This window comes from Bos taurus, chromosome 22 (genome assembly GCF_002263795.3).
Source record: "Bos taurus isolate L1 Dominette 01449 registration number 42190680 breed Hereford chromosome 22, ARS-UCD2.0, whole genome shotgun sequence".
In the NCBI taxonomy this organism is placed as follows: Eukaryota; Metazoa; Chordata; class Mammalia; order Artiodactyla; family Bovidae; genus Bos; species Bos taurus.
The window spans coordinates 7,705,964-7,726,064 of NC_037349.1; the positions used below are offsets into that span (position 1 = coordinate 7,705,964).

The window sequence follows — 20,101 nt, forward strand, 5'->3', positions numbered from 1 at the left end:
GAGAAAAAAAAAGAAAGATAAAATAAGAAAGAAAAAAAAATACAGCATTCCCATGTGATTTTCCTTCTATCCAGAAAGATCATCTTCCACCTCGAGAAAGCTTCTTAGTTATTCGCTGGTGAGCAGCCAACAGGTGCAGTGGAAAGAAGTGGAGGTCAGACCCCCAACTTCAAATCCTATTTCTTCCCTTTGCTGGGCTCTCTGAACTCTTAAGAGTGGGTTTGTTTTTAATTTAGTAGAAAATACTTTAAATACCCACACTCTAGGCACATGTTAGATGAGAGGTTCTCAAAGTATGGTTGTGGAATCCTGGAGAACCTGAGATTTTCAAGGGTTCAGGAGGTCACACCTATGCTCAGAATAATACTAAACCATTATTTGCCTTTTTCACTCTTGACATTTGTACAAAACCAATGGTGGTTAAAACTGCAGGTGCCTTGGCATGAATCAACGCGGTAGCACCAAGCTACACAAGCAGTCATTGTACAAAAACATTAACTTTATTAAATACTGGTCCTTGGGTAGGTATAATGTATTTCTGTTGCACACCTAAGTGCAATGGTTTTCTAAAGAAAAGGTTTTTATGAAACTGATCTGTGACTGGATTAAGCAGCTTCTCTTACAGAATATCATTTTTACTTAAACATTGACAAACTGTGATTATTCATTTCTGAGTATTTGACAGAAATTTCCTCAAAAGTGAGCCCTTTATTTCAAGGAAAACAACTATGACAGCATTTGTGACCAATGACAAAATCTGCACCCTCCTTCCACCACGTGCTTTCTCTGATGAGACGGTGGTGATACTAAGGAATGTGATTTTTTGGTATTGCATAGTGAAAAATGATAACATTGAGAAGATCTGCAAAACTCAAGAGATCATTATTTTCCAAATGACCAATACTTGCACATTTAAAAGTACACAGGTTCAGAGACCCAGTCAAAGTTCAAAACAGACCAACTGATTCTAATGTAACAATATAAAAAGTACATTGACACAGTTTCAGATTGCACATTGCAACTTTAAGAAACTGCCTCTTGTCAAGTGCTGGTATGCTGGTATACTATCAAAGAAGAATATCCAGCATGATCTGAAACGGCTATTAAAATAATCTCTCCTTTTCCAACCACATATCTATGGGAGGCTGAACTTTCTTCACTTATGTCAACCAAAATAGTATACTCTAATAGCAGGTAAGAGAATCCATCTGCTTTACTATGCCAGACATTAAATAAATTTGCAAGTATAAGAGAATGCCATTCTTCACGTTTGATTTTGAAAAGGTTTTCAAATAAAATATATTTGTGATAATGTATAATGGTTTGTAATTGTTTTCTCAAATAAATTAGTAAAATGTAAAAGTTTCTGATTATGAATGGACTACAAAATATACAGTATGCTATTCTACTCAGACAGACTGAAACAAAGTAATCCATAAGAAAAAGACACCAACAGGGTTCTACTCTCCTCAAAATCATTCCGCTGAAATCCTTGGAAAGCCGAATAGTATTCATAGGTATAGTCTATGTTTGCCTTCAAAAAACTGTCACATGTTTAAAAACGTAACATTTCTAGTTACTACATATCGTAAGTATCAGAATCATAAAAGAGAAGGAAAGACTAAGGGATTGTCATTGAAGGAAATAAAAAATAAATGCAATATGGGATCCTAGACAGAACATGGATTAGAAAAAAGGCAATACAGAAAAAAAACACTGTGAAATCCCAATAAATTTTGTTCTTCAGGTAATAGTTCTGTACCAAGGCAGTTTTGAAAACTGTACTCTGATTATGGAAGTAGGAGATGCTGGGTAAAGGGTAGATGTCAGCTTTCTACACGATCTTTTTAACTTGTAAATCTTAACTCATAAACTCACAAAGTTTGAGAGAGACTCTACTACCAAGATGCAGCACAGAACCGTTTCCAAAGCAAGCAAAACAAAAATGACAGAACTCGTAAATTCAGTGACAGAACCTACAGCAAAAAAAAAGGGTCCAGCATCTTTTTCTTCCTTTCCGCCAAAAGCAAACATTTAAGTTGTCCTGGCAAACTGGCAAGTGTTACTGTGATGAAACACATCAAATTATGAGACCATATCAATAAAATACCAAGTTTCAAACAACACCGAACGAAGGACACAAACTGCACTGAACTTACTCTTAGGGGAGTGCGGGGACCACCCCGATTTTAAAAATGGAACACAATGAAATCTATGGACAAACAATAGGATATGTATAAATTAGCTGAGTGAATGGTTTAGTCTACATAAATATTACTTTTTGAATATAAGGTTTCAATACTCAGCAAATGTTTCTCCAAGGCAATCAAAGTATATTATTAGAATCTATCCTTTAGAGCAGGGGTCAACTAGCTACAGCCCAAAGGCCAAACCCAGCTGGCCTGTTTTTGTACAACCATGACCTAAGAATGGCTTTTATATTTTTTAAAAGGTTGTAAACAAACAAAACAGAGTGACAGAGATTCTCTGCCCTACAAAGCCTTGAATATTTGCTATCTGGCCTTTTATAGAAAAGCTTTGCCAAGCCCTGCTTTAAAGTAATAAATTTTATTTGATTAAGTGAATTTGATTATAATTTAGTTATTAATTATAAAGTCCAGTGTGGACACTATGAAGTATCTTTTTTTTTTAACCAACAATTTACTGAATTCTTTTAATATTAAACCCAGAAAGTTTTTGAAATGTGAAATGAAGAATTTCATAGAAATTATTCCCAATTCTGGAAGTAGTCTCAGGTACCACCATAATAAAATTTTCAAATTTCACGGATTCTGAAAATTTCCTATATTTCCAAGAAATGTCACCCACTCCAGAACATTGTGCTTTAGCATGAGACCCACAGAAAACCATCAGCTATTAACAGTTACATAATAAAATATATCCTCAGTAGTCTTTTATTAACTTAACACTGATCACAAAGTTGAAATTTTCCCATTTCCTCCAAGGGACTATAAACTGACCTTTTAACATTTTAATCAGTATAGAAAATCTGTCTTCATCTCAAACCAGTTTTGATTTAGCAAATTATTTATAAACTACAAATGTACCTCCCAATTGAGACTATATGTAAAATACACCTTTTGTTTCAAAACAGATTTAAACCATAGTGAAGTTTTACAGAGCTCAGGCCAATGCCCTTTGCGAAGGGAATTATTTAGTATAAAAAATATTTTTATGCATAAAGAAGTCACATTAAAAAATTTTTTTCAGATTACTCCTTAAATCTTGAAACCTAACTTACTATAAATTATATATTTTTTGTGAACCCTTAAGATGGAATGAAAATTACCAGGTGGCCCAAAAGACCTTCCTAAAGGAGTTTTATTGAGTTATACTTTTTTGAGTCCTTTGGTTATCTGCTCCTTACTTTACAGAACATGTATGACCCAGATTTCAAGTTACAATGGGTTTCAAGCCTTCATTCAGTGAAGGGAAACTCAGTCCTCTCTTGAAATGGTAGTGCCACTGACAATCACTTTACTAACAATCACTTTAACATCTACCAGCTTAGGTTTACTCACTTGGAAGAACAGGACTGGCCTATTCGCCTTCCAAGGTCTCTAACCATCTCTAGACTTCCGACACTGTAACTTAGATTTTAAAAAATATTTATGACCTGCCTCATTTCAAACAGAATCTGCAGCAGCCAGAAAAACACAGTGAAGACTGGAGTGTAGAAAACAAAAGGGAAGAAGCAAAGATTTCACCAGAAATTAGCCTCATCATAATCCAATACTATCAGCCTACATTGTTTAATGCAAACATACATTTCAAAGTCAGACTATTGAGAGAAACCACAGGTTTCTTTCATGCTATCTTCCCCCAAAGCTGAAGCAATCATTTCCTAAAAGAACTATTTAGAAATACCTCTTGATTTAAGCATTCAAAAAGCACATGCAATAAGCAGACTTCACTCTGAAAGAAAAATGGACAAAGCTGCCTCCAGAGCAAATCTGTATCAAGAAGTCACTTTTCCAGTAATTTCAAGTTGAGCACCTCAAGTTTACTTCTTGAACTTGAGAAGAAATGAAATAGACAAAAATCACAAGCCTTACTTCCCTGGAACTCGGGCATGTGCCGCTTCCCGGATGCCTAAGGAGGCCACTGCCCTGCAGAACAGAGAGGCTTGGGCACTCCCAGCTCCAGGGCCGGGCATGGGAAGCACAAGGCCATCAAAGGAGGTCTGCACAGCCCCAAGTTTTCTTCAGACCTTCTCTAGATCACGGCAATCTTGGAATCTGCCAAAGTTTGCATTTCAAATGAAGGGCCTTGAATTTGCAAGAGGCAAGTAGTCTCCAGGCTCTTCTCAGATTTTGAGGACCCAATTAAATCCAAAAAAATAAACAGGCTCCTTAAAAGTGGTATTTGCCTTCAAAGATACTTGAAAATTCAGAGTAAAAGACATACACCATGGAACCACTAACTGAAGACAATCACCGGAAAAAAGTTTCCCCATGGAAAGTGTTGTTTCAGACACAGAATTACAAAGATGACAGACATTAAGAACAAGGTAGTAAAAAGGTTTAATATAAAAATTTTCTTTCTAGGCCACAAACAAAATGTTCATTTGTTGGCTGAAACAAACAGAACTCTAGAAATCTAAAGAAGTCTCTCAATAACAGCTCACAATAGCCCCCAATAAGCAAAGCCCTCAGCAGCAGACCTTCGCTCACCGTAATTGAGAATAAACACTGAATTTGCCTCACCTGCTCTCTTCTGCCTTGACGGCAAGTCCAGGTCTCCAGGAGCAGCATGGCTCGCGTTCCCACTAGGGAATCAGTGCCTCTAATACTGCCTACAGGAGTGACCCTAGGACTTTCAGCAGCTCAATTTCCTCAACAACTAAGACAGTTGTTCTAGAAAATAAGCCACCTCATCCAGAGCCCTCAGGCTTCAAAGCTGCAGAGAGAGGAAGTGCCAAGTTCAGGAAGTGCACAGATCAGGTCAGGGTCACTGACTGGTGACCTAAGGCTTTCCTCCAGGCGCTTCCACACCATACAAACCATCTCCACCTTTCAGCTCAGAGTTTCCCTTGAAGATTGAAAAGCCGAATTATTTTGAGTAGTCCCTACCATGTGAGGCCTGCTCTGACCCAGAAGTCTTCTTGACTTTTCATTCTCCTTGTCCTTCCCCTAGAGCTGCATGGAGAAACTGGACAGCACTTTCAAGACACCTGGCGTTAAAGACCATCTATGGAAAATCTCACATAATTCGCACTAAGGAAAAGCTGCCTAACCACTGCAGTTCACACTTCAATCGGATGAACGTATAATACGCAAACAGTTTTTCCATAAAAAGTACTACAAAATAAAAATACAGAGCTGCCAAACTGGTAGGAAAAAACAAATAAGCGAATTTTCTTCAGGATCAAGGCAAGAGACTAAGTTCAGATGTGTTTCAACCTCTCAAAATTAAACAAAATGAATGGCTGCTTGTACAGAGAGCAGAGACTAAACAAACTCTTGTTTTTGTGGTGCAATCAGTGCATCCTAAAGCCTTGTTCAAAAGGAAACAGCCTCGGAGGGTATTACCTACCCCCCAATGGAAAAAACCTCACGTTGAGACAATAAAAAAAAAACAAACCTAAGTTAATGTGCCATGCGGATACTTCCAATTATGATATACTTACTATTGGAACATCAAGAGATTAAAATTTGTAACCAGGAAAGACTACAATGTAGAACAGAGTAGGAACTGATACCAAAACCTTGGAGAGTGTTTCCCAACACAAGCCCTACCATTTCGCACACCTTATTCCAGCTCTAAGTGCCTTGTAAATCATTTGCAAGGCGAAGTAGCCCCTTCCCCCAACTCGAGTCATCCTAACAGCGGGGCGTATTTTACGGCAAAACTGTAGCCCTCAGGAGCAGCCCGCGGGGCCGAAGACTGCGGGGCCGCCCTCCGTTGCCCGCCACCGCGGTGGGCAGAGGCCCGCGGGGCTCCATGGCGCGGGCAGAGGCCCAGGGTCGTGCAGGCCTCTCCCAAGGAGACGGAGGCTTCCGCCCGCCCGCCCCCGGGCACTGGTACCTCATGCTGTAGGCGCCGGCGCCCAGCTCCTGCCCGATGCCCGAGAGGCTGGCGTCGAAGTCGTGCACCAGCCCGGACTCTATCACCTCGTCCATCTTGAGCACCCAGGCCATCTTCCGGCCTCGCCGCCGCCCGGCGCGCGGCGCGGTCTCCGCGAGCGGGGCGCAGGGGCCGGAGCTCCGCGGGCGCGTCCTGAGGGAGGGCGCGGGTGAAGCCTCCGGCGGAGCGGCGAGTGGTCACCAGCAGCGGCCCGGGTGGCGGCCGGGATGAGAACAGCCGGGGCCGCGCGGGCAGGGCACGGCCAGCCCGGCGAGCAGCTGCAGCGGGAGCGGCCGGGCCGCCGGCAGCGCCTCCCTCCCGCGGGCGCCGGCCCCGCGCCTCATGCCGCCGCCGCCCACCCCCTGCGCCGCTAGCGCTAGCGCCGCCGCTGCCGCCGCCCGCCCCGCCCCGAGGCCCCCGGTCGCATCCTCCCCGGGAACGCGCGGGAGCGGGAGCGCAGCCCGCCCGTCACCCTACCACCGGCCTCGACCCCCGGCCCTCGGCCCGCCCACCCCGGCTCGAGCGCCCAGCCGCCCCGGCCCACCCCGCCGACCCGCACCGCCGGCCCGAAGCCTGGTTTCTACAAGGCTCCGGCTCGAGCTCGCTCGCCGCTTCCGCCTCCCGCGGCCCCGCCCCGGCCGCGGCCCCGCCCCCGCGCTCGCCCCGGGCCAGGCCAGCCCCGCACCGCCCGGGGTTTCGCGGCACTCCCGACACTTAGCTGTGAAGGAACCGTGGGGCAGAGTCGTGCGGCCCCGCCCACACGGCAGGTTCCCAGCCTCCGCGGCCTGGCGGCCTCCCTGCACGCCAGCCCGGGAAGAGGCGGAGCCAAAGGGCCGCCCGTTTCCGCACGTCCCGAAAGGCAGGCTGATTGACAGGCGACCTGAACAATAATGGCAAGCGCCTGATCCAGGCTCCCGTGAGTCTCCGTGCCTCTATACTAAACCACCAATCAAACTCTTCCTCTTGGGCGGGTTCTAGGACTGAATTTGCTGCCAAAAGAGAGAATTAATTGGGCCGTACTGGAGGAAGCCGCCCTAAACCCCACTTCTGGAGGTTCTTTGATCTCGTGTGGTCTTTGTAGGTAGTTTCTGGGTTTTGCCCACTCTATAGATGGAGAGTGGTTATGCGTCTTAGCCAATAGGGGGCTATTGCCTGTTCAGCCCCGAACGACCCGTTAGGCAGAAAGTCTTGATTGACGTGAGTGTAAGCCAATCAATGCTCCCGAGAAAGGGCTCCGGAAAGTTATCTCGATTACTAACTACCCTGAGCAGTTTGGCAAGCTTGAGGTAGAGGGGTTCGGTCTCAGGCTGTTATGCTATTGTTATTGTTAATGGTTCTGGAGTTCACTGGACATAGGGGTATTCCCATCCAGGGTCTTTCCTGTCGAGTCAAGGATACCCATATTCATGTCTATTGCTGATGCTGACTGTGGACCCGGACCTCAGTTGGGCTGCTGAAATACCTACACGTGGACTTTACGTGTGGTCTTGCCATCCATACAGCTCTGCAGCTGGAATCCAAAAGCAAGTTCCAAAAGACAAGTAGGAGAAAGTAAATCTTTGTTTTAGACAAAGATTCTTTGCTTGAGCGAACTTTAAGTCAGGCTCCCTATCTTCTCCTATCCTATCTGTAAAATTCAGGTCTAGCAGGAAGGAGTCATTTTAGGAACCCTTTATTTCTGTATCTGATCAGATTCCTTAGTCTCCACCATCACCTAGGTAATATCTGATCACTCTCGCCTGCCTTCAACAAGAAACCTATTAGGTGGGTTCAACAAGAAACCCCCTACCCTTTATGTTTCCTCTTAGTAATTTTCCTTCCGCTGACCTCTGCCCTCCTTGGCTCTAAATTCCCACTTACCATGCTGTATTTGGGTTGAGCCCAGTCTCCTTGGGCTTTCCAGGTGGCGCTAGTGGTAAAGAATCCATCTACCAATGCAGGAGAAGCAAGAGATGCAGGTTCAATCCTTGAGTTGGGAAGATGCCCTGGAGTAGGATATGGCACCCCACTGCCTGGAAAATTCCATGGGCAGAGGAGCCTGGTGGGATACTCCTTGCATTGAAAACAGTCAGACATGACTGAGCACACATGTCCCAAGATGGCTGTCACAGCTCTAGATATTACATCTATTTGGGGGCTTCAAAATCACTGCAGATGGTGACTGCAGCCATGAAATTAAAAGACGCTTACTCCTTGGAAGGAAGGTTATGACCAACCTAGATAGCATATTCAAAAGCAGAGACATTACTTTGCCAACAAAGGTCTGTCTAGTCAAGGCTATGGTTTTTCCAGTGGTCATGTATGGATGTGAGAGTTGGACTGTGAAGAAAGCTGAGTGCCAAAGAATTGATGCTTTTGAACTGTGGTGTTGGAGAAGACTCTTGAGAGTCCCTTGGACTGCAAGGAGGTCCAACCAGTCCATCCTAAAGGAGATCAGTCCTGGGTGTTCGTTGGAAGGATTGATGCTAAAGCTGAAACTCCAATACTTTGGCCACCTCATGCGAAGAGTTGACTCATTGGAAAAGACCCTGATGCCTGGGAGGGATTGGAGGCAGGAAGAGAAGGGGACAACAGAGGATGAGATGGCTGGGTGGCATCACCGACTCGATGGACATGAGTTTGAGTAAACTCTGGGAGTTGGTGATAGACAGGGAGGCCTGGCGTGCTGCGATTCATGGGGTCGCAAAGAGTCGGACACGAATGAGTGACTGAACTGAACTGAACTGAACTGAGGTGACTCAGAGGGTAAAGACTATTCCTGTAATGTAGGAGACCCGAGTTCAATCCCTGGGTTGGGACAATCCCTTGGAGAAAGGAATGGCTACCCACTCCAGTATTCTTGCCTAGAGAATTCCATGGACAGAGGAGCCTGGTGGGCTACAGTCCATGGGGTTGCAAAGAGTTGGACACGACTGAGTGAATAACACTTTGATTTCAGTCTTGTTGAGCCCCGTCTCCCCAACTGAAAAATTCCATTGCAGTGGTCCCTGGACCTATAATCATGGTCTGTCCATCTTTAACAATTATCATTGATTTTTTTTTTCCTTAAGGCCTGGGGCCAGAAACTGATACAGAGTCTTTATTCTGCATTGTATTCTATTAGTCAAGCAGCCACATAATCGGATTGATGGGTGGAGAGTTAAATCATTTGAGGATCATGTCTTAAAACTTCCAGAATCACCCTGTGGCCACAAATATTTTGCATTCTTTCCACATGCAGCATAAACTCATCTTCTCCCCAGGCCCATGTAAAGTTCTCATTCCATTACAGCATTAAGTTCCAAAATCTTGTGAGGTCCTGGAGTAGATGAGGCTCTTGGATGTAGTTTCTTGGGTGTAATTCAAGTGGTTCCTCTCCAAGTGAAGTTCTGTGAATTAAAAAGACAGCGGATCTGCACCAATCACTACCACATCAGTAGTGAGCAATGATGAGAGATGCACAGGAGACTCTGCCTCTATAGGCATTTCCCTTCTAAAAGGACACCAATAAAAGGCACACAGTAGTTACTAGTCCATAAAAAGTCTGAAATCTAACTGGGTAAATACTGTCGGTTCCTTGATTAGGACTCTCTCAACTTCCTGGGAATATTCAGTGGCTCTTTTCTCCATCCTTTGGGCTCTTGGCTGCACCTTCTGAGTTATCCTTCCAGTTGCATAAAAAGTAGCCCATGTTTAAAGCTAAGTCGTTTTCTCAGCTGCTTCCTGTCCATAGTTGTGCAGAGGTCTGAAGACCTCTCTTCATATTGTACTGTCCCTGTCCCTTCCAATGTGATACAATTCAGTTTTAAACTTTGTAGGTCTTTTGAATCAATTTATAACCTACTCCAATAAGCAAAAACTGTACCAACACGTTGTGGGGGGAGGTGCAGCTTATTTGTATTGTTTGTTCTGGTTCCATTTCTTATAAAGTCACAGTCATGACATTAGCTCAGGCTGCAGTCGTGAAGGCTTAACCAGGCAAGAGGATCCACTTCCAAGCTCACTTGCATGACTGTTGGCCTCAGTGACTCAACATTTGGGACCACAGGGCTGCTTGTTGTTGTTCAGTCACCCAGTAGTGACTTTGCGACCCCGTGGACTGCAGCACACCAGGCCTCCCTGTCCCTCACCATCTTCCGGAGTTTGCCCAAGTTCACATTCAGTGGATCAGTGATGCCATCCAGCCAGCTCATCCTCTGATACCTTCTTCTTCTGCTCTCCATCTTTCCCAGCATCAGGGACTTTTCCAGTGAGTTGTCTGTTCACATCAGATGACCAAAATACTGGAGCTTAGGCTTCAGCATCAGTCAATATTCAGCATCAGTGAATATTCAGGGTTGATCTCCCTTAAGATTGACTGCTTTGATCTCCTTGCTGTCTAAGGGACTTTCAGGAGTCTTTTCCAGCACCACAGTTCACAGGCATTAATTCTTTGGCGTTCTGCTTTCTTTATGGTCCACTCTCACAAACATATGTGACCACTGGGAAGACTATAGCCTTGACTTTACAGACTTTTGTTGAAAGAGTGATGTCTCTACTTTTCAGCACACTGTCTAGGTTTGTCATAGCTTTCCTGCCAAGAAGCAATCGTCTTCTGATTTCATGGCTGCAGTCACCATCCACAGTGATTTTGGAGCCCAAGAAGAGGAAATCTGTCACTACTTCCATCTTTTCCCCTTCTATTTAACATGAAGTAATGGGGCTGGATGCCATGATCTTAGTTTTTTTAATATTTAGTCTTAAGCCAGCTCTTTCACTCTCCTCCTTCACCCTCATCAAGAAGAGGCTCTTTAGTTCCTCTTTGCTTTCTGCCATTAGAGTGGTATCATCGCATATCTGATGTTGTTGATGTTTCTCCTGCTTATCTTGATTCCAGCTTGTAACTCATCCAGCCTGGCATTTCTTATGATGTTCTCAGTGTATAGGTTAAACAAACGGGGCGACAGCAGACTCCTTTGCTGCTTGAGTATCCTCAAAACATGGCACTGGCACCACCTGAGAGAGCTAATTCTTAGATAGGTTGATAAGGAGTCTGGGGCCCTCAAGTAGGAAAGGGTCCAGGGCTCTCGTGGAGGAGAAAGGGGTCTAGGGCTCTCAAGGAGAAAGAGACAAAACCATCTTTTGAAGGGACAAATGTCAAAGAGTTGGTAGATGTATTTTTAGCCAGAAGAGCCACATTCATCATTATCACTTAATAGGTTTTTGAAGGAACTAAAATAGAAGAATTAGATCAGAAATTCAAGGTATAAAAATGGAAAGGAGGTTAAAATTATCACTGTTTATAGACTATCTGCTCATATATCTGAAAATGTCATGGGAAGACAGTGAAAATAACACGGTGGTATCTAGGAACTAACTTATGAAGTATAAAGAATTATGTGAGCAAAGATTTTTAATTCTGATAAATACAAATGTACATTGAAAACTGAAAACACTCAGCAGTGTGTCCAGTCACTCAGCAGTGTCCGACTCTTTGCGACCCCATGATTGTAGCCCACTAGGCTCCTCTGTCCATGGGATTTTCTCAACAAGAATACTGGAGTGTGTTGCCATGCCCTCCTCCAGAGGATCTTTTGGACCCGGGGATTGAACCTGCGTCTCCTACATTGGCATGTTACCACTAAGGCACCTGAGAATCTAAAAATACTACATCCAGTATTATAATGGTAGTTCTCCATAAGCTGACAGTAAACTTAATATGATTCCAATAAAAATAGTAACAAATATTTAACTGGACAAGCTGATTCTAAGATTAATATGGGAAAATAAATAAGCAGAAATAGCCCCCCAAATTTGAAAAAGTCAAATGAAAATATTTATAAATCTAAATATTTAAAAGAGTGTGTATTGGTGAATGAATAAATAGATAAGAGAATGAAAAATCTAGAAACAGATCAATATGCATATGGAAAGTTACTGTGCAATAAAAACTGGCATCTCAAATAGTGGAAGAAAATGGAACATTCAGTAAATGATATGGGAATCAAGTTAACCAACTGAAAAACATACCAAAATAAATTAAAAGTGGATTCATTGTTTTTTCCAAAAAGATTGGAAAGGATGGAAAGCAAAATCGTAAAACACTAGAAGTAAATATGAGAACATAAAAATTTTAGATATTCAGAGAGGACAAGGCTTTTTTAATTATGACTCAAAATCTAGAAATTTTAAGAGGTGGATAATATTTGACAACCTAAAAATTATACTTTTCTTCCTAACAACCACTGCCATAATTAAATTTAAAGGAGAACAGGAAAATACTATTTAGGACTTAGATCAGGGACAAAAAGTTTTATTTCCCTAATACATAAATTTCCTATAAATAGATTACTGTGAAAATGGCCTTTATACACTACAACTCCAAAGAATACACAGATTGGGAGTAAGTCTAGGATATACCCATACAGAAACTTTCATTGAAAAGAGCAACGAAATTGAAGAGCTACTTCTTGCAGGACAGCCTAAAACCTCACCACTAGAATTTTATGTTGCCAGTAATGGTGAAGATTAGCCACATCTGAAGAAAACTTTGTTCTTGTAAGATGGTGGAAGAAGCTGATATAGCTTTCAATAGAAAGGACTGCTATAGCCATAGTCAGTGATCCCATACCTATCATTTTCTCTCAATTAGATGGGACCCTGGGGATCAGCTGAAGAACAACTGCTCTTAGACAGCCTTCATCCAATCAGAACTTAGTGGCAGCTAATGGCCAGGAAGACAGCTGGTAAACAGGAAGGACAAGCTTCTGATGTAGAAAATCAGATCTTTAAGAAATGTTCACATTTGAGTGCTGGATTAAAAAGTGCTACCTGCTTGGAATTCTGCACAGCAATTAACTTTTACTTGAGAAAAATGAATGATAGATAGATAGCATGATTTTCAAATGCTCACAAGTTAGCATGATTTTGAAATGCTTCTGTGTGATGGGTTTTGGGCTTACGCTTAACCATTTCAAAATATGCATGCTTTCTCTGTTAAGTGGTTCTGGGAGCTAGTGAGTGAATGCTCGTGTCCCCTCAAAAATCCAAGTGATAGTATTAGAAGGCAGGGCCTTTGGGAGGTGATGAGCTCATAAGGTCCCACAGAGCTCCCTAGCCCCTTCTGCCGTGTGAGGACACAATGAGAAGTCTGCAACCCATAAGACAGCCCTCTCCTGTCTATGCTGGACCACTATTCTCAGACTTCCAGCCTCCAGAACTGTGAGAAATAAATCCTGGTGTTTATAAGCCACCCAGTCTGTGGTATTTCATCATAGTAGCCTGGAGAGATTAAGACAGTGGGGTGCTAGATGTCCCTATGGGACATACTGAGGTTTGGGAAGTTACTGAGCTGCAGTGTCAGGTTCTGCTGTACAACCAGCCATTTCAGAATTTACTGGCATAAACAACCAGCATTTACTTGGCTCATGCTTCTGTGGGTCAACCAGCTGGGCTCAGTTGGGCAACTATTGTGAGCTCAGCCAGTCTTCCTCATGCCACTGCAGTAAGCCGTGGGATGGCTTTGCTGATCTTGGCCAGCTCTCTCCTACATCTGGGGTTTGGCAGGGACAACTGGGCTGACTTGAGTTTCAATGTATGGCTTCCCACTCTCCTGCAGACTAGCCCTGCTTTATGCCCGTGGTGGTTGAATGGGTTGCGAGAGACAGTATAAGGACTTGATCAGCCCAGAACTTGAGCACCATCACGTCTGCTGAAATATCTTGGCCAAAGCAAGTCATAAGACCAGCCCTTGTCCAAGAGATGGGGAAACAGACTCAACCTCTTAGCAGGAGGCGATGCAAAATCACAATTATGTGGATATAAATGCTGACAAGGAGCAAAGATGATTTTTACTTGCTGATTCTTAAAATGCTTCAACATAATAAAATGCACTTCTTTTTTTTTTTCAGATTCTGTTAACAGGGGAGGGATTGGAAAATTGTGGCCATTTTTGTAAAAAACATTAGAGGTACCAAGGGAACGTTTTTGATGAGCACAATAAAGGACAGAAATGGTATGGACCAAAAAGAAGCAGAAGATATTACAAAGAGGTGGCAAGAATACACAGAAAAACTGTACAAAAAAGATCTTCATGACCCAGATAACCACAATAGTGTGATCACTCTCCTAGAGCCAGACATCCTGGAGTCTGAAGTCAAGTGGACCTTAGGAAGAATCACTTCGAACAAAGATAGTGTAGGTGATGGAATTCCAGCTGAGCTATTTCAAATCTTAAAAGATGATGCTGTGAAAGTGCTACACCCAATATGTCAGCAAATTTGGAAAACTCAGCAGAGGCCACAGGACTAGAAAAGGTCAGTTTTCATTCCAATCCCAAAGAAAGGCAATGCCAAAGAATGTTCAAACTATTGCACAATTGCACTCATCTCAAATGCTAGCAAAGTAATGCTCAAAATCCTCCAAGAGAGGCTTCAACAATACGTGAACTGAGAATTTCCAAATGTTCAAGCTGCATTTAGAAAAGGCAGAGGAACCAAAGGTCAAATTGCTAACATCCGTTGGATCATAGAAAAAGCAATAGAATTCCAGAAAAACACCTACTTCTGCTTCATTGACTATGCTAAAGACTTTGACTGTGTGGATCATAACAAACTGTGGAAAATTCTTGGAGATGGGAATACCGGATCACCTTACCCCTCCTGAGAAACCTGGATGCAGGTCAAGAAGCAACAGTTAGAACTGCAAATGGAACAACGGACTAGTTCAAAATTGGGAAAGGAATACGTCAAGGTTGTATATTGTCATCTTGCTTATTTAACTTATATGCATTAAAATCATGCAAAATGCCAGGCTGCATGAAGCACAAGCTGGAATCAAGATTTCAGGGAGAAATATCAATAACCTCAGATATGCAGATGAAACCACCCTTATAGCAGAAAGTGAAGAGGAACTAAAGAGCCTCTTGATGAATGTGAAAGAGGAGAGTGAAAAAGCTGGCTTAAAACTCAACATTCAAAAAAACTAAGATCACGGCATCTGGTCCCATCACTCCATGGCAAATAGATGGGGAAACAATGGAAACAGTGACAGACTTTATTTTTTTGGGCTCCAATATCACTGCAGATGGTGACTGCAGCCATGAAATTAAAAGATGCTTGCTCCTTGAAAGTGGAGAAGGCAATGGCAACCCACTCCAGTACTCTTGCCTGGAAAATCCCATGGACGGAGGGGCCTGGTAGGCTGTAGTCCACGGGGGTCGCTAAGAGTCGGGCACGACTGAAGCGACTTAGCAGCAGCAGCAGCTCCTTGGAAGAAAAGCTATAACCAACCTAGCTGCTGCTGCTGCTAAGTCGTTTCAGTCGTGTCCGACTCTGTGTGACCCAATGAACGGCAGCCCACCAGGCTTCCCCGTCCCTGGGATTCTAGCATATTAAAAAGCAGAGACATTACTTTGCCAACAAAGGTCTGTCAAGTTAAAGCTAAGGTTTTTCCAGTAGTCATGATGTGAGAGTTGGACCATAAAGAAAGCTGAGTACCAAAGAATCAATGCTTTTGAACTCTGGTGTTGGAGAAGACTCTTGAGAGTCCCTTGGACTGCAAGGAGATCCAATCAGTTCATCCTAAAGGAAATGAGTCCTGAATATTCACTGGAAGGACTGATGCTAAAGCTGAAACTCCAATACTTTGGCCACCTGATGGAAGAACTGACTCATTGGAAAAGACCAATGCTGGGAAAGATTGAAGGCAGGAGGAGAAGGGGACAACAGAGGATGAGATGGCTGGATGGCATCACCAACTTGATGGATATGAGTTTAAGCAAGCTCCAGGAATTTGTGATGGACAGGAAAGCCTGGTGTGCTGAAGTCCACGGGGTTGCAAAGAGTTGGATGCGAGTGAGCGACTGAACTGAACAAACAAGTAGGCAGGAAAATATTTGAAATACTTAAAGTCAGCTGGACAAAAAACTATTAAAATTTGTTCCTGAAACAGTTAACAAATATGCTCATTGTGAGGTTGGTGGATAACAATATAATTAGGTAGGATTTGATAAAAGCCCTTTGCCTTTGAAATGAGAATGTTAGAACTTCCCTGGTGGTCCAGTGGCTAAGACTCTGTGCTCCCAGTACAGGGGGCCTGGGTTCAATCCCTGGTCAGAGAACTAGAACCCAAATAAGAGCATGCAACAAAGATCAAACTAATCCTGTGTGCTGCAACAAGACCTGGTGCAGTCAAATAAATATTAAAAAATAAAATTAGAATGTTACCTTCCTGGTTCTGTAGTTGCATGGGAGAATGCCCTTCAACCAGACTTTGAGAACTGGAAGTATGTCACTAAGAATATGAACACCATGTATTGAAAGAATGCATAACCACAAGTAAGGGTCAGGTACTCTTCTGAACAGGAGTCAGTAGGTTAGACAGTGGAGCTAAATTTGGATTTGAATTCCAGCTCTGCCAATTATTACTGTGTGATCTAAGACTAGTTACAAAACCCCTCTTTACCTTAGCTTCTTCATGTGTAAGATGGAGATAATAGTATATGTTCTTTATGGAGTCGTTATGAAGATTAAATAATACATTGACTGAGCTTGAAACTCTGCACAGTTCACGATAAGCGTTATGTGTTTGCTCTTGTGTGTAATCTCCAAAGAGTCTCTGATGTATCCCGTCAACAAGAATGAGCTGACTACTGTGCCCTGGATAAGCAGGCAATCCAAGCACAGACATCTGTCATGGTGTCTTTGACTATGTCATAAAACCAACAAAGGATGAAATGCTATTTGACCATATGTCAATGTGGACAGTGCTACAGCTTATAGTCAGTCATTTCACTGAGATGCCCCAGACACATGGCAGTTTCTTGAATGTTTTACTCTATGATGAATGACTGAAAACATTCTAACCTAGAGAATTGTGTGGGTCTGGTAATCCATATGCTTCCAAATGCCCTTTATCTCAAAAAACAAAAACAAAAACAGAACAGGTAATTTTTTTTCCTCCTAGACAAATTTAATATTATGCTTCTCCAAACTACCTTAAATCTTTCTTATTTTTTCTCTATGTATTTAAAATTTTTTTAACTTATAGGAAATTTGAAAGAACATGAAAATGATCACCTATATATTCTTTAGTGATATATGACTATTGTTAATATTGTATTTGTTTTTTCTCTTTATCCACCTATTATTTGCTTAAACATGTGAAATTAAGTTGCAGATTTCATGACATCCTTACATAGATACTTCACAATGTATTCTAAGAGTAAAGAAATTCTCTAACAGAATTATAGTATCTTCATTACATCCCCAAATTTTTAACTTCAATTAAAGAAGTTATTTATTTTCTATTATTATATATCATTAATGTATATTATTTTATTCATTTCTGAATCTCTCCATTTGTCCTTAAATTGTTTATTATAGTTTTTTCTTTAATCCAGAATTCAATTAAAGGTCACAACTACATTTGTTTTTAGTCTTTTTTTTGGCCATGCCAAGACCATTGCGGGATCTTAGTTTCCCAACCAGGGGTTGAACCCCGGCCACTGCAGTGGCCCTTCAGGGAATTCCCAAGCTACTGCAATTTTGGAGGTGTTTGCTAAAGCAGTTAGCATGTCTACATAACCACATGTCCAGCTCCCTGTATTAGCTTCCTAATACACTGTAACAAATTCCTGGGTGATTAAAATAATGCAAATTTATTATCTCACAGCTCTGGAAGTCCTAAGTCTGAAACAAGTATCACTGGACTAGAGAGTTAAGGCAGGGCTGTGTATCTTCTGGACGTTCTAGGGGAGAGGCTGGTTCCCTGCCTCTTCCAGCTTTTGGAGGCTGCCGGCACCCCTTGGCTCTCATCAGTCCAACCTGTGGCCATCACATCTCCTTCTCTGACTGACTCTCCCGCCTCCTTCTTTCATTTATGATGATTACATAGGGCCCACTTCCAGGATAATCCAGGGTACCCTCCCCAGCTCAAGATTCTTCCGCCTGCAAAGTCTCTTTTGCCATATAATGTAACATATTCACAGTTTCCCAGAACTAGGACTGGACATCTTTGGAAGTCATTATTCTGCTACTGATAAAGTAAAATTATATATGTGAAGGTAGGACAAGAAGATATTTGAACATATTCTCTCTTGGTCCATTTGAGCCACTATCCACTCCCCTTCAGTGTGCATCATGCATCTCCATTACACATTAACTAGATCCCTTTAGAAAACACGCGAAGGCCACCCACCCAAAAAATGCTATTTCCTCCCAGTGCCAGCAAGGTTAACTCCTTAGGAGGTACATTCCTTTCTCAGTCCTGTAAGGGGTCACAGTAATTCACCATTCGCCTTGTTGGATTATGTAAACTGTCAACAGGTTAGTTCCTTTGATGTACAACCCTTTGTCTCAAAAATTTATATAACTGTGCTTTGACCTCCAATGCATGGAAACAGTCCTCAGAGCTTTCTGAAAGTCTGTCTCATGGGCTATAACCCTCAGGGTAGCTCGAACAAAACTTTCTCTTTCCTTCTTAGAGTGACAAATCATTAATTTTTACATTGACACTTCCACACTTCACTTCCTTTACCTCTTTGCTTGCTACTCTGCTCTGTGAAGTCTTACTGCTGGTCTTTTTAAGATTCCTACGCATCCTCATCCCTGATTTTTTCCCCTCAGTCTTCACTGTAATCTCAAGGATGCTGTATTTTTCGTATCTTTTCTCTTCAACTAGAATATAAATCTGTGAGGGAAGCCATTTTTCTCCAGTTTTCAATGCACAAATACCTAGAGCAATGCCTGACATTTCAATAGGTGCCCAAGCTCTTGTTACACAAGTGACTCAGGGTTTTCATTAATACATTTGTACATAGATGTCCTATAAGAACATGTAATGTAAAAACACACAAACATGCTGCTAACTGGGAAGACTTAAAGTGGCGCCCATAAACTGCTTGACAATTGCTAAAAGGATTGTGAAATCAAAGAACTATGCATTATAAGTAACATCAGTGCTATTTATCATCAATACCTCTAGATCAGTGCTTCTCATACATTAATATGCATATGAACCACAAACCATCACACACCCCGGAGCTTGTTAGAAAGAATACAGAATGCAGATTCTGATTCTGTAGGTCTGAGGTGAGGCCTGGGCTTCTGCACTGATGAATTTCTGGGTGATGTTATAAATGCTGGTCTATGAAACAGCAAAACTTACATGATGTTAAAATCAGAAATGTCAACGGTAACTTCTTTGGCAGGAAAGGTGTTAAAACTGAGATCTAAGGACCTAAAGCAAGAATCAGTGTGCCCCAATTGCACCATTATGGATTACTGGTGTGGTAGGGGATTCTCTGAATTGAGATATCACTTAGATTGGTGTTTGTAATGCATAAATACTGGTTTAAATACAGAGAGAGGAAAAAAAGGGCAGACTGGGTCAAGGAAGCAGAGGAAAAGATGAGAAGGCTTTTTTTGTAGGGATAAGACTTTAAAAAAAGAAATATATATGAAGTCATACCCCTGTATACTCACATCTCTATACCTCACATCTCTATACTCTTTTTCTTTCTTCAGGTCCCCCTGTCTTCATATCCCTGCTTGCAATCTCGAATGAACCCTTTCCCCCCGGACTATAAAATCGTATCATGTACACGTGTTAGTTTTTTATTGGTTATGCTTTTGCCACCATGAACATCTGCAAGTGCTTGTGTAAGGCATTTATTTTTTAAGAAAATCAAAGTGGCAGAAGTATGTGGCTTGAAACATCTACTACGAATACACTGGAAGACTGGGATTGACATATTCACACTACTATATATAAAATAGCTAATGAAGACCTGCTGTGTAGCAGAGGGAACTCGACGCAATGCTCTGTAATGGCCTATATGGGCACAGAATCTAAAAAAAGAGTGGAGATATGTATACGTATAATGGATTCACTTTGCTGTACAGCAGAAACTAATACTGTAAATGAACTATGAAAATTGAAAGTGAAAGTCACTCAGTCATGGCTGACTTTTTGCGACCCCAAGGACTATACAGTCCATGGAATTCTCTAGGCCAGAATACTGGAGTCGGTAGCCTTTCCCTTCTCCAGGGGATCT

The 20,101-nt window shown here is 42.3% G+C and overlaps 1 protein-coding gene and 1 long non-coding RNA gene across 5 annotated transcripts in view; one reads left to right on the forward strand and one right to left on the reverse strand.

The window, feature by feature from the left end:
* Positions 1 to 6,671, reverse strand: part of UBP1 (upstream binding protein 1) — a 64,500-nt gene extending 57,829 nt beyond the window's left edge. For 3 of the 4 annotated variants that reach the window (XM_003587609.6, XM_005222588.5, XM_003587610.6), the window contains exon 1: positions 6,049 to 6,671. In XM_003587609.6, coding sequence (XP_003587657.1) covers positions 6,049 to 6,161 — 113 coding nt within the window. In that variant the 5' untranslated portion in view covers positions 6,162 to 6,671. The remainder of the gene's footprint in view (positions 1 to 6,048) is intronic. The other variant, XM_015459482.3, reaches the window with a different exon arrangement.
* A 99-nt stretch (positions 6,672 to 6,770) lies between these two features.
* On the forward strand, positions 6,771 to 17,471 carry LOC132343479 (uncharacterized). The gene is made up of 2 exons (XR_009492331.1): positions 6,771 to 7,003; positions 13,956 to 17,471. It is a non-coding gene; the product is annotated as an uncharacterized lncRNA (long non-coding RNA).
* The last annotated feature ends 2,630 nt before the right edge of the window (positions 17,472 to 20,101 follow it).